Source organism: Schistocerca gregaria, chromosome 2 (genome assembly GCF_023897955.1).
Source record: "Schistocerca gregaria isolate iqSchGreg1 chromosome 2, iqSchGreg1.2, whole genome shotgun sequence".
NCBI classification, from domain to species: Eukaryota; Metazoa; Arthropoda; class Insecta; order Orthoptera; family Acrididae; genus Schistocerca; species Schistocerca gregaria.
This window is the reverse complement of record NC_064921.1, coordinates 330,069,844-330,097,562: the sequence shown is the minus strand read 5'-3', so window position 1 is coordinate 330,097,562 and position 27,719 is coordinate 330,069,844. Positions and strand designations below refer to the sequence as shown.

General features: G+C 37.6%; 1 protein-coding gene across 1 annotated transcript in view; it reads left to right on the top strand.

Moving 5' to 3' along the window:
• Positions 1-18,199: 18,199 nt before the first annotated feature.
• The window catches only part of LOC126336983 (transcription initiation factor TFIID subunit 5), a 65,115-nt gene continuing 55,595 nt past the window's right edge, over positions 18,200-27,719 (top strand). Inside the window, exon 1 of the mRNA XM_050001220.1 lies at positions 18,200-18,374. Coding sequence (XP_049857177.1) covers positions 18,312-18,374 — 63 coding nt within the window. The 5' untranslated portion in view covers positions 18,200-18,311. The remainder of the gene's footprint in view (positions 18,375-27,719) is intronic.

Here is a 27,719-nt window from a genome sequence, read left to right as displayed (position 1 = left end):
CATCTCTACAAGGACTACAGTGGGTATACACCTTTGATGACTCACCAATACCATAATTTCTACAAGGACTGCAGTGGGTCTGCACCTCTGGTGGTCCACCAATACCGTAATCTCTACCAGGACTACAATGGGTCTACTCTGTGTTGACCTATCTATCAATATTCTTCAAAACTTCGACTGACTCTGCTGTGGGTTTGCTCTGTTGGGCCCATTACGTGTCTGAATGTCAAGAGTCAGGACTGTCTTTCCGTTGGAAGGACAACACTACTTCTTCAAGACTGCATGGAAATCCACTACTTCCATGTGCATTTTCTTTTACTACTCAGACTCTGAGAAAAACACTGCAATTTTTCTTTGATGAATGATCTGGACTGTCTTTATGGACTGTTAGAAAATTTTAGCTTTTGGCCAACATTGTATCGATAAGTGTGTGCATTTCATTTCTTTGTTATTGTAATTATGAAAAAAAATTTCAAATCTGTATTGGCCACTGCCCAAAACAATTTGTAAATTTTTTTTTGGGGAGCATAGGGGCTTTGTAAGTAGGCTGTTTAGGTTTTTTATTGGTAACGCCACATAGCGCTCTGTATGAAAAATCACTGGCTGTGCTGTGTACAGTCAGTGGCTGGTTGGCATTGTTGTAATACTCGCCATTGTAGTGTTGGGCAGCTGAGTGTTAACAGCGCGTAGCGTTGCGCAGTTGGAGGTGAGCCGCCAGCAGTGGTGGACGTGGGGAGAGAGATGGCGGAGTTTTGAAATTTGTAAGAATTGGTGTCATGAACTGATATATATATTATGACTATTAAGGTAAATACATTGTTTGTTCTCTATTAAAATCTTTCATTTTCTAACTGTGCCTATCAGTAGTTAGTGTCTTCCGTAGTTTGAACCTTTTAGTTAGCTGGCAGTAGTGGCGCTCGCTGTATTGCAGTAGTTCGAGTAACGAAGATTTTTGTGAGGTAAGTGATTTATGAAACATATAGATTAATGTTAGTCAGGGCCATTATCTTGTAGGGATTCCTGAAAGTCAGATTGCGTTGCGCAATTCACAGAAGCGGAATTGCACACACTATTCTAGTAGGTCAAGGAAGAGGAGTATGTAGTTTATATTTTAGGAATTCGAAGCATCAGTTTTTTCATTTGCGACATCAAATTGCACCCAAATTTACTAAAAGGAACACATTGTTACAAGCTGTCATCACATTGGTTTGTCAAAGGTTAAGTTTCACTGCTAATCCAGTGCAAATTTTTGTGCAATAGTCATATATCCCTCAATGCCTTTCCCTTCAAGATTTATAGTTTCTATTTACATCTTGTATTTGGCTTTCAATAGTTCAAGTGCACTACAGTTAGCTAGTGATACAACACTAATATTGACCACTGATGCTTACAAAACTGCCTCCAAAACTGTTTCATACACACTGCAGAGGGCTATTTAACAATAAATAAACCTGCCAGAAACATACATTTAAACAAACTAACTGCAATATCTGAAGGTTTCAGTCCATTTCTTTATGAAACACTACAATTTCCTGACAACATACAAATAAATTTCACCTACTAGTCAATATGATCCTACAAACAGTATTTTATTCACTTCAAGCTGCAATCTTACCGTAATTCATTTCATGAGAAAATATTAAATAGGGTAATGGTGAGTATAGAAATCCAGTTTATAAATTCAGTAGAGGGCAAGTAATTTAGTATCATCATACACAGTTCAAACTGCTGCCTCACTGCTTCAGTTAATGTTTTGCCATTTATCATAAATTTTAACAAAAGAAAGAACTAAACGAAACTATTTACAACAAATAATGAACAACAAACAACTGATGGCAACCATGAAAACCTTATATACTGATGTATACAGAGTCCGCCAGAAAAGTATATATGCTCTTTGTCAGGTTTTATCGAGATATCTGAAGAAGAGAAATTTCTTAACATCGAGTATAGATTTAAGTGTCAGGAAGTCGATTCTGAAAGTCTTTGTATGGAGTATAGCCAATATGGAAGTGAAACATGGACAATAAAGAAGAGAATAGAAGCTTTCGAAATGTGGTGCTACAGAAGAATGCTGAACATTAGATGGGTAGATCACATGACTAATGAGGAGGTGCTGAATAGAATTGGAGAGAAGAGATATCTGTGGCACAACTTGACTAAAAGAAGGGATTGGTTGGTAGGGCATATTCTGAGGCATCAAGGGATCACCAATTTAGTATTGGAGGGCAGTGTGGAGGGTAAAAATCGTAGAGGGAGACCAAGAGATGAATACAATAAACAGATTCAGAAGGATGTAGGTTGCAGTAGGTACTGGGAGATGAAGAAGCTTGCACAGGATAGAGTAGCATGGAGAGCTGCATCAAACCTATCTCTGGACTGAAGACCACAACAACATCGAGATATCGATATTGTCTTTCGATTTGAGTTATGAGTATGTTGTAGTATGGCCTTTGGCTAAACAGATGTTAGTATTTTAATCTCGGTATAGAGAAAACAAGATGGCTGGAGCATGCTTGACATTCGAGCAACGAAAATGTATTGTGAAGCGGGTTTTCAAGTTTGATAATGTCGCTGAAGTGCAACGTCACTGGAGGTGGGAGTTTATAAACCAGAACCACCAACCTGCTTAGCAATTAAACACATCACTGACAAGTTTGAATTGCATGGAACGATTTGTGATATTCACAAAGGAAGATCAGGAAGACAGCGAACAGCTACAAGTCCTGCTTCATCGGCTCTCGTGTTGGAAATGTTTGTTAATTCTCCACAGAAGTCAGCTACGCAATGTGCATGTAAAGTGGGGGTTAGCAGTACAATTGTACGAAGAGTTCTCAAAGCCACAAAGTGGAAAGTTTACATTCCACGATTACTACTTATAATTAATGATGACGATCTTCATCGCCGAATGCAATTTTGTGAATGGTATCAGCAAATAGTAAGTGATGAACAATTTGTGACGAAGGTAGTGTGGAGCAACTAGGCACAACTTAAACTTAATGGAACCTTTAATCGGCATAACAGTGTGTACTGGGCACAGGAAAATCCACATATTTATGTGGATAATGTGGTCTATCTACCAGGGGTTCATGTGTGGTGTGAACTGTCATCTAGGGGCTTAATAGGACTATTTTTCTTTGATACTATTGTCACTGACGAAGTGTACCTGAAAAAATTATGCACATCGATTTTTCCAGGTATACATCCGCTATATGGAGCTGATGAAGAGGTCTTCTACCAACAGGATGAGACACCACCACACTACCACCAAGGGGTACAAGATTTCCTGGATGACAATTTTCCAGGGTATTGAATTGGACGAAAAGGGCCCATTGAGTTCCCTCCACGGTCGCCAAATCTAACAGCTATGGAGTTTTACTTTTAGCGAACTGTGAAAGACAAAGCCTATCGACATAATCCACGCATGCTGGAGGAACCTTGCCGGGAGATTACAGTGACATGTTCAGCGATCTCCAGTGTAACATTGACTGACGTAGTTACGGCGACCGCTCGTCATTTTGTTATGTGTATAGCCGCCAACAGTGAACATTTTGAACGATTAAAGTAACCATGTGCTAAACTAAAGGTTGTACAATATGTGTGGTCAATTATTAAATGTCAAATAAACACATAAGTAATGCTTGTCATAACTTAAAATGTGTATAAATTTTTTCTGGCGGAATCTGTACATTAAGTTTGACTTCTCTGGCCATACGCAAAGAGATTCGAATACAGATATTGAATATTATTTATAATACAAACTATATACAACATTAAAAATTATTTGATGTACTCGAGGTAAGAAATCAATGTACCATTACAACAAATTGTGCCCGTAATATTTCATATGTTATTATTCTGTTTTTGTAATGTTTGCCACAGTACTCGCAGAGTACCAAAGATAAAAATGTCTATGGCAGACAGCATAGTGACTCATCTGAAACGAAGCAATTCTCCTGGATCTCACTATCCTGAAAAGCAATAGAATATTCTTGTTTAGGGCCGAGGTGTCCATAAAGATAAATCCCTGAATGCCTCGCACAGTGGACTAGTCCACTACTGATGTCACTCAGAGTTCCAGTAACAGTCGATATAGTGCTGCTGGAGGCAGCTGCTCACAAATGCACCGCGCCATGATTGAACCAAAACGCCAATTGCGACCTTCAGGAGGCTTCACAGGTCGAAGGACTAAGCAAATACACCTAGACCTTAAGCATGTAACCCAAACCAGTTTGCCTCGTGGGTCAAGGCATAGCGGCTGTTTATATGTTCTTAATAGCAACAAATGTCAGTGTCTTCTCGTCGACAAGGGCTCCAAAACAAGCATAATCTCGAAAACAGCTCCCAAGCCTCCAACTTGAGGATCTCTTCTGCAACTCCGGGTGGCAAATAAAACATCTATTAAGATGTATGTTACCACCACTTGCTCTCTCGACTTATGTCTGGGTACACCATTTACATGGACATTCATGGTGGCAGACATCAACGAACTGCTGTTGCACATCGATTTTCTCCATCACTTCTAACTTTGCTCCAAAGGAAATTTAACACAGGGAATATTTCACAAGAGAGAAACTGGTGATCGCATTCTGGTTTTATCTGCAGACCACCAGTTCCTACTACATCAGTGTTGACAGATTCCTTCGCATCACTGATTGAAGAACTTCAAGACTCATACAATTCGCTAACTAAACAGCTGACTGTGATGGGGCAGGTGTATACAGACATGAAAACGGAATATGGAAGATTAGAGGACAATAATTTGCTGTTATACAAAACTTTGGATGAACTAGCTGAAGCCAAGCAGCTGTCTCTGTTAAGCATTGACGCAATTTCTGTCACCAAGCATCCTCCATCTCCCAATCTTCATCTCCACGCTATCTTACAAAGAATAGAGAAATTAAAGATTATGGTAAATAACTTTAGTGTATCCTCCGAGGAATATCCTCGGAGGAAGTTAAAGAATATAAATACCTGGACGAGAAACTCACTGAAACATTATTACAAATGGATGCTGAGAACTCTGGAGATAATGAGGACATAAAACAGTTACACAAAGAAGTAAAAAAATGTAAAGAAGTAAACAAATGTATCAACTGGTTTGAATCATTGGTGAGTACACCTGCTCTCCTGAACAATGCACTTCACACACTAGGCACAGAACATACACAATGAATCTTCTCACACATCTAGTGTTCTTTGCATTTTGTCTAGTGTTTCTACACTCCTAACACAATATGGGATTAGAGCTGGAACCGTTCATAGAATAAACGGTTCTGAAGAATCTCCAGTTTCCCAGAAAGTATGATCTAACTCCACCGAAGTTACATGTCGTGAAAGTAACCATCAAAGAACTTTTAAATAAGGGTATCATGCGACCATCAGATGGCGCAAAGGCCTCTCCCACCTACTTAGTGCGTAAGAAAGGTGGCACATATAAGATATGAGAGAACTGTAGGGTACTGAGTGCCAGAATGGTACCAGACAGATACCCAATTTTTAATATGGAGGATTTTGCCCACTCATTGATTGGAAATTCGATGTTCGTGGTTATTGACTATGAACTGACATACCTCTAGGTTCCAGTGACCATGGAAGACTTTTCTAATATCACCGTCTTTACTCCTTTCAAATTATTTGAACTCTTAGACAATGCATTTGGGTTAAAAAAGTTAACTAAACTTGGTAACATTTTACCTATTGGGTTCTCAGTCATCTTTTGTTCCATTTCCTTCTTCACCCAGGCAACATGAAGAATACTTGCAACTGGTCTTCTGCGCACTGAATAAAATTGCAATATTGGGAAACAAGGAAAAATACCAGAGAAATCCAACTCAGCACTTACTGTCTTGTCAGATAAAACGTAACTTGCTCTCGAAAAGTCACTAGAGACTTGCATGAAATTGATCATGAACAGTCAGTCAGCATATGATTCTTTGATAGTAGTGAGTCACTTCACGACATTTCAGTAGGAATGTTTCTCAGAGTTTTGCTCCATATTGTCGGCCAGGGAATTGTTGAAGGACTTGATGTAATAAAAAAGAAAGATTATTTTTGAACACTGTGAATTCAACAACAGATACATCAACCCAGGTGAATTTATATATTCGGCCATCAGGTAGTGCAGTTTCTTTGTCACACTTAAAAACGATACAACAGGACACAGGATTGTTTATTTTGTCAGACACAAAACTGAGGCCTTTAATCGGTTTCTTGAATTCAGTGCTCCCCTGTTGAACAAGTTTGGTCAAAGAATCAAATCATGTGTGTACAATGATATTGAGTAGGCTTTATTAATTGTGACATACAACAATTTCTGAGAAACATGAACTTCAGCTGGAAACGCCCGCTCCATACACACCAGAGTATAATGACCAATAGAGCTGAACAATCGAACAATTGTTGAAAGTGCATGCATAATTTTGAAGTAATGACTCTCCCCAAGTTTTTATGGGAAAAAGCAGTTAACACTGCTGTATAAAAAGTACATAGGATTCAAATGAAACGTATTTTGAAGCAAACTACATGTGTGTTGTGGAACGGATGAAAACGCTATGTTGAACATCTTTGTGTCCTTAGATCCGATGCTTTTCCTAGTGTGACAAAGCAAGTTTGGAGAAATCTCAATACCAAAACCCGGAAAGTTACATTCGCTGTATACTACAAATAATCGACAAATCATCGACTCTCTCACCCTTTTGTATCCCAAGAGATCACGTTTAATGAGATCAGCAGCACCATATCATCTGCAAAACAAGTAGCTGACAACATATACCTGAAGATCAAGGATGGCGAAGAATGGGATTTCTTAGATCACGCCAAACAAGCTTATGTCAGGTCAGTTAAAAGACAGGAAGAGGTTCCACAAAACGATAGAAGAGTAGTACAATAGCTAACATAAGAACAACACAGTCAAGTTCAATCGAAATAGCTATGAGATCATTCCACTATTCGTAAAACAGCAAGATACAAAACTTATTCCATCCAGCATATTGCTTCCAATAGTTTTGAGGAAGCAGTTGCTGGTCCAAGCTCGAAATACTAGAGAAAGGCGTTTCCATGAGACCAGAATCTCACGAGGACAACAAAACTTGGAAGACTGTTCCCAAAACAAATAGCCAGAAAATTATTGTCATGGAGCAGGTCTTCAAGGACTTGTCTGACAAAGATGGTAAGATCACTCGGCGTAAAGCACCTTGTGCAAGAGCGTTATCTTGTAAAAAGTATACAGTATGCGAACCTTGGCTATAGCTTTCCTGACAACTGTCACAAATGAACATATAGAGGTGATACAGTTTGACCAAGCGAGGTGGCACAGTGGTTAGCACACTGGACTCGCGTTTGGGAGGACAATGGTTCAATCCCACGTCCAACCATCCTGATTTGGGTTTCCCATGATTTCCCTAAATCTCTCCAGGCAAATGCTGGGATGGTTCCTTTGAAAGGGCATGACTGTCTTCCTTCCCCATCCTTCCATAAACCGATGAGACCAATGACCTCACTGTCTGGTGTCTTCTCTCAAACAACCTAACTGAACCGATACAGTTTGACATTAACACTGGATTTCTACATGGAAATCCTGAAGAAGAAATATTTATTGAAATACTTGAGTGGCTGGAGACTTATACAAAGAACTCAGTGGTTTGCACATTTGAGAAATTGCTTTATGAGCTCAAGCAGGCTTCTTGAATCAGGAACAAGATGTTTCTAGATTTTCTTTTGCAGTATAATTTTCAGGCAAATGGCGTTGATTCACGTTTATTTTGTGGCACAATCATCAGTGAAATTATTATATTTGCATTATTTGTAGAAGATGAACTTAACGCATAACAATTGAGGAAATTGATTCATAAAGCTGTCACGTGACTAGAAGAATTTTCTTGTGTTACAACTGCTAATGGTCACTGTTTTGTGGGACTGGATATTGTGTGGAAAAGAAAATCTTACTATATCAATGCTAAACACAACATAAATATTCGAAAAGTCTGAAATGGTGATATAAGTGGTTTGAGTGTCCAGCTGATCTTCATGTAAATTTATTAGCCATTGGAAAAGAATCTGTAGTATGAAGTGGTCAGATCACTTATGTTTTCATCTTTGCTTCCCTACCATGTATTTCATTTGCAGTGAACAGTCTATGTAGGCTTTTGAGCAATCATAATAATGCACTCTGGCATTAGGTAAAGAGAATTTTCTGGCAACATGATATGGAGTGTTCCATTAGTGTATGTGAAATACAACTAGTATGTTTTCCTGTTGCTGGTTATGGAAGTGATCTTGTATTGTGAAAATCAAAAATGGAATTTCTATTTCTTTTGGCAGTCAGCCCAGTAAGCTGGTCTTCCCAAAAACAAATAATTGTTGATTTGAGTACAACCAAATCCGAGCAACCCACCACAATTACTGTGAAAGATGTAATCAAGCTGAGAAAATTAATTGATGATCTAAGGATCAAGTCATGTTAATAACTGACAGTCAAAGCATTACCCAGTTACCAAAAAGTCCTGATTAACACAACCATACAAAACATGTTCATGTTCAGTACCATTTTCAGTGCCAAAAGGTTTTGAATAAAGAGATAAACTCTGAATATGTTTGTACCAAAGAATAATTCTCTGATATGTTTACCAGAGTGGTAAGCAAAACAAACCAAATTTAAAGAAAAAAATGCAATCACTAAGACAGCAGGTGAGTGAAAATGTTTTGTGTACTTGGATTTAGATTCAGATTGCTGCAAGGTAAAGTTCCTAATTTTTAGAAATGTGCATTCATTTGCTGTTTGCATTTTATCATTATCTGTGTTCTTAGTATTAATCAACCCTTAGGAATGAAACTGGTAGTCAATAAACCAGTCATATAGTAGACACAGAACAATATTTCTCTCTGTAAAACTTCAAATACCTTACCAAAAAAATGTTTTCTTGTGTTAATTTCAAACTTTCTTATGAAACTGGAAATGGCAATAAACAAAACAGTGAGAGCAAGAACACTCTTTGTATGTGGTGACTTTAACATATGTTTTAGTAGGCCAAAAGCATCATATGAAAAACTGAATGAAAATAATGGTTATTAGTGTACAACATAGAGAGCACTAATCCACTCTTTTACTTTCGAAACTCATCATTCCAGTTTTACTATAGATAAGATATTAATTAGTGCTAATAAGCAAAATCACATATCAACAGTACTAAAATTAGGTCTAGTAGATCATTATGCACAAATTATAGATTTTGATACTCATTGTGTAACACAAAGTAACTATCTACTCTTCAAAGTAGAACCTACAGCAAACATAGAATACTGGTGTTCAGGAGCTACTTGGAGGAAACCTCTAGGTAGAGAGTCAATGGTGACAGTGATATAGCAGACAAATTTCAGATTTCTGTAGATGAAGGGAAAATTAACATTGCTTTTACCTTTTTAAAAAAGGAAGTATTCAAGCTTCCATAACAGGTTGATCATTGCAGGTACATTAAACCTTTGTGCCTGAAAGTTGCATCGGGGCTTAATTAAATATCAAATGCTAATAATTTTAATTTTAGTCACAGTTTGTGTGGTTATGCAGTCTTGTAACCAGTTGGCCCTGAATAATATAAGTACGCAATCTGACTGCACAGAATAACAACAAGGAATGAAAGGAAATTTCCGTTAACACAATTAATTAATTAAGTCCCCAGCAACTACAAAATCTATGAAACAAGAAAGCACAAATGTAGCTGTTCTGTGTGTGGAAGTGTGATTCAACATACTCGTCTGGCACGGTTCTTCCACGATAAGACAAGATATTTTGAACACCATTTACACTGAAGTAATTTTAAAAAATTAGAAATACTATGATTGCACATAGAAACCAAAATTACAGTCAAATACAAGAACACGAACCAGATGATTTGTTGACTGAACGTGTGACCAAGAGGCGTTGTTAGTTAGGAAGTTTGAAATAAATAAAAATAAAAAATTCGTTACCCTCATATATATTGACGAAAAATACACTCTGATCATTACAACGTCCCCAATCGAATAACATATGGTGTCTTACCCAACAGAACAACTAGTACTCTATCGACGTCTCAACAAGCACAGATCACGCCTACCTCAGAACTACTACTACTCTCTCCAACTTCTCAGCAGCAACTGCCAGTGGAGGCGGCTGAATAATACTCTTTGGCGCAATCTCTGACGCTGTGACTCAGTGTAGCCACCTTTCATAGTGTCAATCACATAATGTTGCAAGGAAAAGCAGTAACACATCTGACTTTAGCAGGTACTTTAAAATTTCATTTCCATCCTGACAAAAGTAATAAGGTAAGTTAAAAGACTAAAGACTGATATGTATATTAGAACCCCTTTTAATATAAGAAAAACAATAAGGGAAGTGTTATAGAAACAATTTTAACAATGTAACTGTGAAAAAGAAATCCAATGCTGTTAACAGTCCCATACCAAAGCTGTCATTTTTAAACATTGCCCCACAAATATTATGGAAGATTTGTTACAGGAAAGCTCTTTCCATGAGCATCAAGTCAATATAGAACAAAACATAAAGTCATCATACAAAACAATGTTTTTACACCCAGCAAATGAGAATGGGCTGCAGGGATCTGATGTCTAAACCTCTGTCTCATTTGACCAATTTGTCTCTTTCTTATAAACCTTCCAGACATGTTGCAGGTTTATTTCTGGACTTTTCGAAAGCATTGGACACAATGAGTCAAGAAAAATTACTTTTAAGTTTAAAAAAATAGGTGTTGGGGAAGTGCCAATAACTCAAAAATGGCTCTGAGCACTATGGGACTTAACATCTCAGGTCATTAATCCCATAGAACGTAGAACTACTTAAACCTAACTAACCTAAGGACATCACACAGATCCATGTGCGAGGCAGGATTCGAATCTGTGATTGTAGCGGTCGCGCGGTTCCAGACTGAAGTGCCTAGAACCGCTCAGCCACCAGCGGCCAGCAGCAAAGAACTACATTGAATCATACCATATATTGCTGCAAGGAAACAGTTTGTCAAAATCGAGCCAGAGAGAAATTGCTCAGTTGTTAAATGTAACTGAAGCTTATAAAGGGTAAAAAAAAATGGTGTCCCAGAAGTATCTTCTGTGTATCTAACCTGTTCCTGTTTTGTGAAAATGGCTTAAAAGATAACAAACAAAAGAAGTTTCAGTTTCCACATGAGACTCTATTGACTCAAAGTATCACTTGTGGAACACATAAAAAAGCCCACAAATAGCACCTCAAATTATTTTTCTGCTGGCTGTTTATTAATAACACAGAGAAAACACTAGCTATGAAAAAGCACACAGTCCATAAAAAAAACTGCATTATATGCTCACATTGAAATGTGAGACCAAACTATCATAAAGAAAGACTGTATACAATTTCAGGGATCTTTGGGTACAGCAGTATCTTCGATGGAATACATGTTTAAATAAAACAAGTTAAATTCAGTTTGTTACTTGATGGGAATTTTAAAATGTTGTACCAGAATCAAAACACTCACACGCTCAGATCTGCATATTTCACATTTGTACACAGTATGGTCTGTTGCTTTGTAACATTAATGGTGTCAGCGTAAATTGTCGTAAAATCATAACAAGTTATAGTATTAATATGTTATTTAACTATCGATCTTTAATGCAGTGATTACATGGAGGGCGAATAGTCTGGACATTCGTTGGCCACAGTATGCCTGATGGGCCACCTACACCATATTATGCACCATATCATGACAATTTTCAGAAGTACATAGATTGGGGTGTGTGAATCCCCAGCATAATACCGAAGGGTTAAGTGTATTGCAAATTATGTTTTTACCTAAATATTTCGATATATTACAGACCACAAATAATTTATAGCACCTTCTAATAATACACTCTGTGGACCATAATTATAGTATAGTCCTGTCAATTATGTGAGCGTTCCCCTCTGTTCAAATTTAACTGGGGTTACATGTATTAGAGGTCAGACAGATGAAATGTGGCAACGTCACATTAAAGCCTGGGCATTGCTGTTGCTGTGTGACAGTGAATTGAAACGTTTGTTTGTGTTCTTTTCATTGATTTGTTTAACCTGATTTTACTGCTAAAATTATAGCATATGGCCGCTAATACAATCAAAGTTAAGACACAAAAAAGTACATAATTCTGTAATGCTTATAGTGTTCCTACATGTACATTTGAAGCTGTATTATGTAAATCATTTTCATCAACAGAAACAGAAGCTCAATTATTATATAATATAAATAATGCTTTGGACTCATAAATTTAGCATCTGATTCCTCTCACAAGTGATTATGTATTAATAATATGAATATTTCCATAAATTTGCCTCAATTCATAGACTTAGTTTTGTGATACCCAAGTAGTATAACAGAACAATCTATTGGAATTCTCAGTTGCTATTCGTTCATGATTGTAGTTTGACTTAAGGTAGGAACAGTGTGTGCATTATTCTTTTGCAGGTGCCAGAAAAATGCTGTGTTTCTGGTTGCAAGAGCAATCACAAATCCAGCAAAGAAGAAGGGCCAGGTTAGTACATCAGTTGGGTTGTTGTGGGAGGAGACCAAACAGTGAGGCCATTAGTCTCATTGGATTAGATAAGTACGGGGAAGGTAGTCAGCTGTGCCCTTTCACAGGAATCATCCTGGCATCTGATTTAGTGAAATCATGGAAAACCTAAACCAGGATGGCTGGATGCAGGATTGAACCGTCGTCCTCCCGAATGCGAGTGCAGTGTGCTAGTCACTGCGCCATGTCGCTCAGTGTTGTTGTACATCAGTGTTTAGATTTCTGCTGAAGATGAGAACAGAAAACGCTGGATGCAAAACATCCCAAAAAGTGACTGGAATCCATCCAAAATGAGGAACACGATGTGTCAAAAGTGGAAATTACAAAAGCACTGATGGGAATTGCTAAGAGATTCCTGGTCAGACTGACACTACTTCCTGGTATTTGAGAAAGGTGCAGATTCTAACAAGATCTGATCCAGAAATAAGAACGAAATATGCATATGAAGAAGAAGCGAAGAAGAACTGAGCTTGGTCAAAGAAGGACGATTATACCAAATGTTTAACGTTTGCGCACTGAGTACCTACAAAGAAAGAATAAACAATGTAGATAAGTGGAATGTAGGTAAGTTAAAGAGAATACTTTTTTACGTTCTAAAGTTTTCTGAAGACATACCTCAAGTCAAAGTGAGTACTTAAGTCAATAATAAACTCATTTCAAATGTATTGTTACCAAATAAATGTTTACTTCATTATTAATCTGTTAAAGCAAATATGTAATCAGATTTCTGTTGTGAAGAACAGCAGATGTATGCTAGTGCAACATGCATTTTTAGCTAGAATATAAAATTTAATCTGTTGAGACTACAATGCCAACAACAGTCTGCGTATATTTCCTGTAAGCTGTTTGAACCTTCTTATGGTCATGTAGCACATACAAAACACAGTGAAATATGTTTTTGGTGCACGAAGTTCCAAACTGTAGACCTATGGTACACAATTTATTTAAGAAAAAAGGATATCTTATCCAGTTGGTAAATAGATTTCATTGTGGAAGTACTTCAAAATATGTAACAGATGCCAAATATAAATTAGTTTACAAAATTGCGGATTCATTGCATTATGTCGTTGTTGTTGTTATGATCTTCAGTCCAGAGACTGGTTTAATGCAGCCCTCCATGCTACTCTATCCTGTGCAAGCTTCTGTATCTCCGAATAACTACTGCAGTCTACATCCTTCTGAATCTGCTTAATTTAATCATCTCTTGGTCTCACTCTACGACTTTTAGCCTCCACGCTTCCCTCCAATACTAAATTGGTGATCCCTTGATGCCTCAGAATGCATCCTACCACCCGATCCTTTCTTCTAGTCAAGCTGTGCCACAAATTCCTCTTCTCCCCAATTCTATTCAGGACCTCTTCATTAGTTACGTGATCTATCCATCTAACCTTCAGCATTCTTCTGTAGCACCATATTTCGAAAACTTCCATTCTCTCCTTGTCTACACTGTTTATTGTCAACATTTCACTTCCATACAAGGCTACAGTCCATACAAATACTTTCAGAAATGACCTACTGACACTTCAATCTATACTCAATACTAACAAATTTCTCTTCTTCAGAAACGCTTTCCTTGCCATCACCAGTCTACATTTAATATCCTCTCTACATCGACCATCATCAGTTACTTAGCTCCCCAAATAGCAAAACTCATCTACTACTTTAAGTGTCTCACTTCCTAATCTATTTCCCTCAGCAACACCTAATTTAGTTCGACTAGATTCCATTATCCTCGTTTTGCTTTTGTTGATAATCATCTTATATCCTCCTTTTAAGACATGGTCCTTTCCATTAAACTGCTCTTCCAAGTCCTTTTCTGTCTCTGACAGAATTACAATGTCATTTGCAAATCTCAAAGTTTTTATTTCTTCCCCCTGGATTTTAATTCCTACTCCAAATTTTTCTTTTGTTTCCTTCACTGCTTACTGAATATACAAATTGAATAACACCGGGAATAGGCTACAACTGTTTCTCACTCCATTGTCAATCATCACTTCCTTTTCATGCCCCACGACTCTTATAATTGCCATCAGGTTTTTGTACAAATTGTGAATAGCCTTTTGCTCCCTGTATTTTACACCTGCCACCTTCAAAAATAGAAAGAGAGTATTCCAGTCAACATTGTCAAAAGCTTTTCGAAAGTCTACAAGTGCTAGAAACGTAGGTTTACCTTTCCTTTACCTGTGTTCTACGATAAGCCGTAGAGTCAGTAATGCTTCGCTTGTTCCAAAATTTCAAATGATCTTTCTCAACGTTGGCTTCATTCAGTTTTTCCATTTGTTTGTAAAGAATTCGTACTAGTATTTTGCAACCATGACTTATTAAACTGATAGTTCGGTAATTTTCAACATGTCAACACCTGCTTTCTTTAGGATTGGAATTATTATATTCTTCTTGAAGTCTGAAGATATTTCGCCTGTCGCATTCATCTAGCTGACCAGATGGAAGAGTTTTGTCATGGCTGGCTTTCCCAAGGCTATCAGTAGTTCTAAATGAATGTCGTCTACTCCCACGGCCTTGTTTCGATTAGATCTCTCGGTTCTCTGTCAGATTCTTCACACAGTATCATATCTCCATTTCATCTTCATCTGTTTTCTCTACATACTCCTTCCACCTTTCTGCTTTCCCTTCTTTACTTAGGACAGGTTTTCCATCTGAGTTCTTGCTGTTCATACAGATGGTTCTCTTTTCTGCAAAGATCTCCATAATTTTCCTGTAGGCAGTACCTATCTTACCTCTTTGATATATACTTTTGCATCCTTATATTTGTTCTCTAGCCATTCCTGCTCAGCCACTTTGCATTTCCTGTCGATCTCATTTCTAGGACGTTTGTATTCCTTTTCACCTGCTTTATTTATTGCGTGTTGATATTTTCTTATTTCATCGATGAAATTCAATCTCTCTTCTGTTACCCAAGGATTTCTATTAGCTCTCGTTTTTTTACCTACTTGATCCTCTGCTGCCTTCACTATTTCGTCTCTCAAAGCTATCCAGTCTCCTTCTACTGTATTTCTTTCCCCTGTTCTTGCCAGTCGTTCCCTAATGCTCTTTCTAAAACTCTCCACAGCCTCTGGTATCTTCAGTTTATCCAGGACCTGTCTAATTAAATTCCTATCTTTTTTGCAGTTTCTTCAGTTTTAATGATCAGTTCAGAACCAGTAGATTGTGGCCAGAGTCCACATCTGCCCCTGGAAATATCCTACTATTTAAAACCTGTTTCCTGAATATCTGTATTACCATTATGTAATCTATCTCATACCTTCTAGTATCTCCAGGCTTCTTCCATGTATTCAACCTTCTTTCATGATACTTGAACTAAGTGTTAGCTATGATTAAGTTATGCTCTGTGCAAAATTCTACCAGGCAGCTTCCTCTTGCATTCCTCACCCCCACTCCATATTCACCTACTACTTTTCTTGTTCTTCCTTTTCCTTCAATCGAATTCCACTCCCCAATGGTTATTAAATTTTCGTCTCCCTTAACTATCGGAATAACTTCTTTTATCACATTATACGCGTTTTCAGTCTCTTCTTCATCTAAGGAGCGAGTTGGCATATAAACTTGTACTACTGTGGTACAGCAATATGTTATACAATCCTAAATTGTGTGTTATAGACTAAAATTAGTTGTTTTATAAAGTGACCAATAAACTATTTCCATCATTTTCATGTAGGCCTACTGTGTTGTTGCAGAACAGAAGGCTGGTTTTTTTTTTTTTTTTTGCTGATGCCCCGAAATAATTTATAAAACTTGGACACATTTCAGTTTAAAAATAATGCATAGTTCATGCTTCTTATACAAAAACCACAAGAAAATTTCCAGTTCACCCTCTCTCAGAAGGATATTTAAATTATGTTAAATAGATATGTATGATCTGAGATGGAAAAAAACATTCAACATGCTGATCAACAATACAAAAACGTTTGTTACAGTAATTATTAAGTCACACCCATGTATACAGTTGTGAGATATATTATTTTGTAGTTCTGAGTACTTTTTATGCTTGTATAATGCTATTTATATTGGAATGAACGTGATTATATATTTCAAGTAACAGTATATTGAAGTGATTGAATACTGCGTGGTTGATGAACTTGTAACTACAAATCTCTGATGAGAAACCGCTTGATCTGCTGTTATGAAGTAGGCATGAGTTACAAAAAAGTTTCATATAAAATTTTGCGATCGTTGCTATGAAATGAGAATAAAATGTGTAATCGCAAGAGAAAGTCGGCGTAATTAGTACGAGATATTAGTTTTTATTTTGGAAATTTATTTCTTGAACTCATAGCTACAGTCAATTAGGGCAACTTTGTACCACTTTCTACCATTTTTTGAAAATACTGGAAACAAACAATTACACAACACAACAGATATTGTAAATTTTACTTCTGTAGTTAGTGCTTGGAAAAGTGAAAATATATACTAACTATTGGAGTAAAACTCCAGTTTTAATAATGTTTGAACGTTACACTGTCGTTCAGGATAACATTAGACATATCTTTTTAAAAAAAGGATTTTTTTCTACATATAATGCTCCGGGTAAATTTAGATCGTGCCAGAAGGAAATCAGATGCTAATAAGATGTAGAAACAGTGTTATTTCACTACTGAAGATTTACTTTGAAATATCAGGGTACTTGTATACACCTGGAATTCTTCAACTTAAATTATTGTCGTCAAATGTTTTCTTCACAGGCAACGCAATTAGCGGATTATCAAAAGCCTATGAGTTTGTAGGAAGTTGGAAAGGCAGCTGGAATTCTAACTAGAAATCACCGAGGTAATAAAACTATTACATTTAGTACAAAATAGTGCAGATAGGTGGAGCAGCAGACGTTTGAAACAAATGTCATAAGAGATAAAAAGATACCCTGACAGGTACAAAAGTTTCCCTGATTGACTGCAAAAAAAACAACTGATTACGAATTTAGGGTAACTGTCATTCCATCCGTACTCAATGAAATCTGATGTGTAATCTCGGTCTAGCGACTAGTGAGCCGGTCCACTAATGTCACAAGCTACGTCGTTGTCAGCTTGACGACTCCGGACTCGATTCCATGGTTTAACCCAAAGAATTCTTCTCAATATCTGGGTCAGACATTTTCGGAATAATGTGGATGAGAATCATCTTTTTTGGAAGTAAGGTTTAGACAGCTACTTTAATGTGCGTGACAAACCGGGGCATTATGATCCTTTCTAACTAAATGTAATCACTCTTAACTTTTTTATGTTATCTTGTTTAACATTTAACGATAATGTGCTGCAGCTTTAGTGAATATAATTTATTTCTAATAGCGTTTATATCTCTATATATACTATAACCTTTCATATTCTACCATGGAGAGAGACAGCGAGGATACGGGGAACGTATTATATGATTATCTTCACAAGCCTAAATTTTCACATTTTTGATGGGAATAATGGAAATGTTTAATTAGTGAGGAATGGACAATTAATGTCTGTAATCTTCCTATTTCCTAATTTGTAACACTGAAATCTTGATAATACCAATAAAACGCTTGCGAAATAATGATATAAGCCTCATTACAACTGGCGTAAAGACGTTAGCATGCCATTTCTGACGGCAGTAACTTGCAGACATATTGCTCCATCGCGAGGTTGCTCTTTTTCTTCTAAGATCTTTGGAATGTGTACAATACTGTTTGTGTGTATACAATAATGAATGTCAGTGTTGACGTCTCTACACAATTTTAATCGTAAGCCAAACAGCTACAGATGGCTTCCGACAAACAGACACTCTTGGCTGTGCTGCAGCTATTACGTCGATACAACTTAAAGGTAAAGTAATAAGTCAGAAGTATTGCTAAATCCTACAGTAACAAAAGCCGAGATTATAAGATGCTGCTGTTGACCCATGGATAACTGTGACGTATAGCCTCGAGAACCAGTGTAACCTCAAGACAGTATGAAGTAAATTGGTGCATGCGTTCTTAAGCATTTGATGTTGGACAGAAGTAGCAAACAACACCTGCTTGTGGCTTGTGCATTGAATACACGTTCCGTGGATCCCAGATATCACCTTTACAAACTAGTGTCTTCATAATTCTGTTTTTTGTTTTCCTTTTCCTGCCATAAAAGTACGCCTCATTTTTCCAGCAAGCATTTGTTATCGTATTTACACTCTGAATCTGTGGAGGAGATGTACTGTGGAAGCCCGAGTGGTTGGAAATGAAAGGAATGATTGGCTCCAGCAAACAAATGGTTTGAAAGAGGGCAGTGCATTGTCACTCCTCCTCTTCATTGCGGTCTTGAAAGAGATAACGACTTAAGTGATAGAAAAAACTGGAGATATGATCCGAGGAAACAGGGAAGTGGAGATTCAGAAATAGCTGGATGCTTGGGAAGAAACTGTGGACAGTATGGAATGAAATTTCAGCTCAACAAATGAAGAATCCTGGGGAAAAACATGATAAGTCACAGTTCTCATTTTTTTCAGGGGACGAAATTTGAAGTTTCAAGGCTCATGAAATTTTCATTTTTCAAGTTATATTCTTTAAGTTGATAACACATATTAGAGAGCAATGGTACTGTTGAAATTATACATATCTGATGAAGGTTTGCAACTATACGATGCATTTTAATCATGAATAAAGCTGGTACATCACCTAACACATCACCAGAGAGCACCACCTATCGCATCAAAACAACACCTACAAACACGCCGTTCTCACAAACTATATTCCACACCGTCGTGACGTCACACACCACAAGAGCCTTATGTCACGGGTCAAAGCCAACGGGGGGGATCGGACGCTTCGGTCGACCCACAAAATCTTTTGAAGCCCTGAAAATCTGTATTTCTCAGCACAGATGTTTTAAGATAACCTGTGAAGTAATCAGAAACCTAAATTCAAATAGTTATATGGCTAATATAAAAGAAGCTTACTTTAAGAATTAAAAAACTTAAACATATATTGTTGTAAAGTTACCGTATCGAGTAGGTGGGAGGTTGAATTGGCCTTCTTGCAAGTTGGTAACTCGACATTGCTTTCCTGGAAGAAGTAACAAAGCTTGCTTGTAAGCTCCATTGTTGCTGCTTCTAAATGAAACCAGTGCTGCATTGTCGTATGACTTCCAATTCTCCTATTGACTGAGTTTGGAAAGGTAGTTTCTTCTTGTATATTGTGTTATCCAGACATGATGTCCATTCTTTGATATTTATAGCTGCTCCTCAACATCAGTGACAACAAATGGCAAAGAGTAATGTGTGAAGTCTGGAAAACCTGACACCAGTCCGTCAGCATATGACATTCTTGAGCTTGGTTGATCAGACCAATATTTTTATCACATTCTAGGAAGGAATGGCTGCTAATGGGGAACTTCAGCTTTAGAAAGTCCAGTTGTTTTTCTGTGTGGACTAGATGTTAAAGGAATCTCAACACAGTTGCATCCTTGTTGTTCCCTCTACACGAGTCACAAAAGATCTCCAGATGTCTGACTTGTGGATCTAGACAGTAATGTACAAAATGAAGAATGAATGGTGAAACTTTGCCTGCTCCTTTTTGACCCATGATTTCTGGATACGCATAAATATAGCTATTGCCTTCTGCCAATACATGAACATTGAAAATAAATACAGACAGTTGACATTTGTAAGAAACTTCATTTGTCTCTATATTTGGACAAGAGAAATTTTTGCTGTAGTCCATCATTATTGAAATGTTTGATGGATATTTTTTTTTATTATTTTTTTTTTTCTCTCCTCCTTTGCCTTTTTCTTCCGGTCATACAACACTTTTTGCTTTCTAAGATGCAGTTTGTGAGATGTTTTATTGGATTGAAGTTCAGAATGAACTCATACTTTATGTTCTGCAAATGCTTTTAAAGTCAGTTCCTTCTCCAAATTCTTTCCTCTTGGCTAGATGCTCGTTGCAGGAACCGCAAGTATTAGATCAAAGTGTTATTGAAATATGAACAATTTTTTTAATATTCAAAGACTCTGTAATATTGCAACCTTTAAATGATATAATGTACCCTCTTGTTATTTCATGTGTTCGATCCAGTAAAGCTTGTGCATGGGTTTTATGTTTACCTCTGCCATCTCGCAGAGATTGGTCTACAGATTTAAGTTCCATAAGTAAATGATCTACCTTGCTCTTCTTTATTCCATTTAATGACGTGTGCAAGCAAGCATTTATGTAATGATATAAATGCTTGCTAGCACACATGTATTTCTTGAATAGTTCCAGTAAGGGTAATATGAACACAGAATTTATAAGACGCTTCATGGAACTGTGCCTCCTGCTCTTCTCTCTAGGATGCCTGTGCTGTACAGGGACCACTGTGATTAAACTAGCCTACTTAAACAGAGGTTTATTTCAGATTTTCAAATTGGTTCTTATTATTAATAAAATTTGTTTTATTTTCATCGTTGACAATATCAAAACAATTGTTTTTACACAAATGTGATTCTCTTGTTTCATGTGACCACAGTCTTAAATGTTCTGCTCCTTTTAGGCCTGTGGTCTCTGGATACACATAAAAATAACTATCGCCTTTTGCCGAAACATAAACATTGAAAGTAAATACAGACAGCTGACATTTATAATAGGCTACTTCATTTGTCTTTATATTCGGACAAGGGAAATTTTTGCAACTGAACTTCTTCCTTTTCTTTGTCAGCTTCACCAATGACATTCTATATTTTTTCTTCATGAATAGATGAGTCACTGTCTTCTTTATTTTACATTGATACAATCACTGTGAGAAAAATGATAATATTAGCAGAAACCGGACCTACACAGGCTTGGAATCTGTTTTGTGTGGACTTGTAAGGTTTTTCCCCTGCACGTGTTTACAAGATATTGAAATGTCCCTCAACTTGTCAGGTTTTTGACCAGTTGTGCAACATCACCTAAAACTACACTGGCTGAAATATTAAATTATGGAAAAAGAACTGGAATTTTTGATGTATCAGGTTTTTGCTCTGGACTCTTCAAATGTGAGATCCTGCTTACAGCTAGCAGAATAAAGATTGGAGGTGAATAGTTGAAGAATGTGGAGAGTGTCAAGCACTTGGGAAGTGTGATAGCACCAAATAGAAGAAATGAGAGAGAGACTAGTTAACATTGCAGTCAGGCAGAAGCATTCCTGAGAAGTGTAGGGAGTCTGGTTTGGAACAAAGACATCCCACAAAAAAGCAAAGAAGTAATATGTGTATGTTAGTACATCCCAATACTGCCTTATGTACCTAAAATGTGGGTAAGAAGAGAATGGGGGTAACAAGGAGAGACAGAATGAAAGGCTAAGGGAAATAGTGAAAGTAGAACCCCTGCAGAGCAGGATAAAAGCATCAAGGCTGAGATGGCATGAGTATTTAAAGGGAATGGAGTAAAAGAGAATTCCAATAAGATACATGAAATGGAGATGCGTAGGAAACAACCAAGAGGAAGACCAATGGATAGATGGCTGAAAGATGTGGAGGAGTATGTTGAAAAATGAGGCGAGAACTGGACCAGAATGAATACTGAAAGATGGTAGGAAAACAGGACTAGATGGTAAGGCTTATGTTCCCAACAGATTCAGCCTGAGGCTGGAAACAGTTCAAGATGATGATGACACACTATATCTAGCTATTCAAAGTCAGCTAGACAGTCTTCATGCGTAGATTTGATTTATTCATTGTTGGCATCTACCACAAGGTTGTGAAATGCATGTTGTGCCCATCTACAAATGAAATGTCAATAGGTGTGCCAAACTTTTGGTGACATCAGTAATGACCTAAATAGTTAGAACCACATTTCTAACCAAAATCGCCAATCTTCACAACCAGAGAAAAATAATTAGGACCACTGACGATAGTTAGCTGTTTTCAATTACTTTAGCCATTTTGGTTGAATGCAACAATGATTTATACACTCTGTATTATCTTCTTTTATAAACAGGGCTTTGCCAGATCAGCATCTACATACTTACTCAGCAAGTCACCACACAGGGTGTACCTGTCTTATAAACTAGGTCAGATCATAGAAAATTTGTAGTAGTATTACTAATTTTATTCATCTGTGGATAACTTTCATAAGGCTATTGAACATGTCATGATATCACAGTTTCAGTACAAAATCAACGTAATTCATATATAGAGGTTTTTACACATACAGTTCTAGCTTGACAAAAGTGAGTCTGCTGCTGTGATTGTATATAGGAACCATCTTGCCATTTGACAGAAGTAATTTAGGGAACTACAGGAAACTTAAACCAGGGTGGTCAGATGTAGATTAGGAGCTGTGGCTGCCCAAATACGTGGCCAGTCTGTTTAAAACAGAGCAATCTTATTCAGTTTTCCCCTAGTGTACAATACTGTCTTGTTTATACATTCTTGATACGAAGTTTCTTAATGATGTAAAAAATTACTGTTACAACCATTCATCCATTTCTCAAGAACATTGTGAAAGTATATTCCTCCCACGACGAGCCATAGACCTTGCTGAGGTGGTGTGGCCTGTGTATCTCAATGCAGATACCCACATCACATGTTCAACCACAATGGAGGGGTGTCTGTGTAGTGGTAAAAAAAAGTGTGGTTCCTGAAGAAGCACAGAAATTGCAGGGGCAACAGTCTGGCTTTGGAACATCAGCCAACATGGCCTTACTGTGCTGTTACTGTGAATGGCTAAAAGCTAGGGAAACTAGAGCTGTTATTTTTCCTGGGGTAATGCATCTCTACTGTATTGTTAAATGATGTTGGTATCCTCTAGGGTAAAATATTCTGGAGCTAAAATAGTCCCCCTTTCAGGTCTCTGGCCGGGGCTAGTCAAGAGGACACCGCTATCAGGAAAAGCAAAACAAGAATTGTATTGGGTGAAGTGTTGAATGTTAGATCCTCAGATTGGGCAGGTACATTAGAAAGTTTAAAAAGAGAAAAGGGTAGGTTGAAGTTAGATATAGTGAGTGTTGTGGCTGTGTCCTCTTGAAATGATTTGTGTCTCCTGACTGGATGAGGAGAGAGTGGTATGATAGGTGGGTGGCCGGGTTCTTCTCACTACAACACAAAATGCATATGTGGTTAAAATATACTTTATTACAAGTACAAGTGAATTAACCTCAATGGTATCCAATCTGAGGTTCTGTGATAACAGCAATCAAATAATGTGTACTAATTCTTGAATCTTGACCGTTTGTATATCACAACTTTATACAATGACTAATGTTCCCTCACAGCTAGCTAAGCTACTAGGTGATGACGAACACTGTGGAAGAATAGAGCACAGTGCAATGTATAGAGGTGCAATGCGAACTGAGTCCTGATGCGATGTACAAAGGTTCTGAGATTGAGGCTTCTTGGTCGGCAGCCTATATGCACGCTGACATTGGGGCATTAGCAGCACATAGCTTGGGACATGTCTTGGCCTTCTCATGTCATAGGCACATTTAGTTTAGTGCCTGCTGTACAGTGTTTCCTAGTGCCGACTGGTGTGCTGGTGAAGGCTTACACCAGCACAGTGGGAATTAGTGAAGTTCGGCGGCAGGAGGAACAGGACTTCTGGTCAGGTGGGTACAGGGTTATAAATGCAAAATCAAATAAGGGTAATCCAGTAGAAGGTCTAATAATGAATAAGAAAACAGAAATGTGAGTAAACTCCTATGAACAGCATAGTGAACGCATTATTGCTGCCAAGATAAACATGGAGCAAACAGCCACCACAGTAGTACAATATTATATGCCAAATTGCACCACAGATGATGAGGAGATTGAAAAAGTGAAAGATGGCATGACAAGACAAAAAAGAAAGCAAGAAAGACAAAAAAATTGTGATGGGGGACTGGAATTCAATAGTAGGAAAAGGAAAATAGTAGAAGAATATGGACTGGGGGAAGGGAATGAAAGAGGGAGCCGCCTGATAGAATTTTGCACAGAGCGTAATTTAATCACCACCAACACTTTATTTATAAATCACAGGTGTACACATGGAAGTGACTAGGAGACACCAGAAGGTTTAGAATCAGATTTTAAAGTGTAAGACATTTCCAGGAGCAAATGTGGACTATGGCCACAACTGATTGGTGAGGAACTATAGATTGAAAAGGAAAAAAAATGTAATAGAGTGGAAATTTAAGGAGATGGGACCTGGATAAGTTGAAAGAATGAGAGGTTGTGGAGAATTTCAGTGGGAGCATTAGGCAACAATTCACAGGAACAGGAGAAAGGAATAAAGTAGAAGATGAGTTGGTAGCTTTGAGAGATGAAACAGTGAAGTGAAATGAAACTATATGGTTTCAGACACCTTTTCAAGCCTCAGACATCTATGATGTATATATGCAAACTGAAGTGATGAATGAAAACGGTCACCAGGCAGATTGACCAAGCACAACACCACCTTGGCGCAGTGGCTTTGCACAACTGCACAGACTATCGGCACACCTCCCTTCTCAAACCAAATTCACATTCACACCTCAGACCACTTGGCATTCCCCTTAAACTTGAGCAGTGTTGCAGAAGCTGTCTCATTCATCGCTTCAGTCTGCATACAGGTATATGTGTAATAGATATTTGAGATTTAAAAATGTCTCTGGAATCATATATTTCATTTGAGTAAATTGCCTATGCCTGGGTTTCAGGCATAATCCCCTGTTTTATTTGATGCTGAGGTGCTATCCCGAGACAGTTGGAGAACCTCTGCATTGCTTTTTGAATTTTAGAGAATACCTTGTGGGTAGAGGTATGAATGGGAATTTGGATTGATGAAGGAGGTATGCTAGGGTAGTCCATCCAAAGCCACTGTGCAAGGGTGGCATAATGGTAAGTGGATCTGTCTAGTGAGCAGGAGACCTGGGTTTGAATCTCAACTTTGGTACAAATTTTCATTCACCCCTTCAGTCTCCATATACGTACATCATTATATCCAAAAGATATTTAATATTTATGTCATGAGTTGTTTGTGGTGATGTTCTTTCAGATTAATCTACTATGGTGAAGATATGCTAAATGGGAGTTCCTCAGTCAAAGACTGCTCCATATAGAACACATTCTGCTATTCTTACACTAAAAATTCTGGTGGGCCAACTGACTGGAATTGGGGGGGAGGGGGGGGGGGTAGGAATTGAGGCTGTTCCACAATCAACTAGTAGACTTAACCACAAAAGGTCTGAGATGCTATAGTATGCAACGGACCATGCACAAGCCAAAACAGAACAGTATGAAGATGCTATTTGAAATAGAACAGTGAGATGAAACATTGGAAGATAGGTCTAGATCTACATCTATACTCTGCAAACCACTGTGAAGTGCATGGCAGAGGGTACATCCCACTGTACCAGTTATTAGGGTATCTTCGTATTCCATCCATGTACGGAGCATGGGAAGAGTGATTGTTTGAATGCCTTTGTGTGTGCAGTAATTATTCTGATCTTATCCTCATGATCCCATGCAAGCAATGAGTAGGGGATTGTAGTATATTGCTACAGTCATCATTTAAAGTCAGTTCTTGAAACTTTGTTAAAGACTTTCTCAGGATAGTTTGTCTGTCTTCAAGAGTCTTCCAATTCTGTTCTTTCAGGATCTCTGTGATACTCTCACATGGACCAAAGAAACCTGTGACCATTTGTGCTGCCGTTCTCTGTATACGTTCAATATTTCCTGTTAGACTTATTTGGTATGGGTCCCACACACTCTAGCAATCGTCTAAAACTGGTTGCATGAGAGATTTGTAAGTAGTCTCCTTTATGGACTGATTGCACTTTCCTAATATTCTACCAATAACTTACCCACAACTGAGCCTATGTGATCATTCCATTTCATATTACTACAAAGTGTTACAACCAGATACATTTCAACAGTGACTCATTGATGTAATAGTCCTAGGATATTTTATTTTTTTTTTCATGTTGTGAAGACAAAATAATAAATTTCTGAACATTTAAAGCAAGTTGCCAATCTTTGCACCACTTTGAGTTCTTATCAAGATGTGACTGAATATTTACGTAACTTCTTCATTATACAGGTAGATAACTGCACCATCCACAAATAGCCAGATTTTATTATTAATATTGTCTGCAAGGTGATTAATATACAACATGAACAGCAAGGCTCCCAATACACTTCCCTGTGGCACACCTGAAGTTACTTCTACACCTTACAATGATTTTCCATCCGAAACAACATGCTGTGCCCTGCCTCCCAAAATGTCTTCAGTCCAGTCACATATTTCCCTTGATACCCCACATGATTGTCCTTTTGACAATAATGATAGGTGTGGTACTGAGTCAAATGCTTTTCAGAAATAAAGAGATACTGCACCTCCCTGACTGCCTTGATCGAAAGCTTTCAGTATGTGATGTGAGAAAAGTGTGAGTTGGGTTTCACATGATCGATGCTTTTGGAATACATGCTATCTGGCATTGAGGAGGTCGTACTGTTCAACATACCTCAGTATGTGTGAGCTCAGACTGTGTTCTAAGATTCTACAACAAACTGATGTCAAGGATATTGGATGATAGTTTTATTTATCACTTTACTATTCTTTTTGTAGTCAAGTGTGACCTGTGATTTTTTCCAAGAACTGTGTATGGCTTTTTGTTCAAGAGATCTATGATAAATTTTGGTTAGAAGGGAGCTAACTCAGTCACAAATTCAGTATAGGAACTGACAGAGATTCTAGACCCAATTTTAAAGATTTCATCTATTTCTCAACACCACAGACACTAATACTTATTTCATTCACCTTTTCAGGGATACAAGGATTAAATGGGGGCTATTCTTCTGGGTTTTCCCTTGTAAATAAACATTTGAAAACAGAGTTAAAAACTTCAGCTTTCACTTTGCTAGCCTCAATTTCATTTCCTGTCTCATTCACTAGGCACTGGACACTAACTTTGGTCCCACTAACAGCGTGTACATATGGCCAGAATTTCTTTGTAAAATATCGTTTGACAATATTCTGCTATGGTAGTCATTGAAGGCATCATGCATTGCTCTCTTGAGAGCCAAATGTGTTTCATTCAGTATCTCTCTGTGTATAGCCGTATGCTTTGTTTTTCACCTATTATCCAATAATATCTGTTTCTTTAAAAGTTTCTTTATAGTGACTATACAATGGAGGTTCACTCCCATTATGATCTGTTCTACTGGGTATGTATCCATCCAGTGCATGGTCAACTATTCTGTTAAACTTGAGCCAGAGTCCT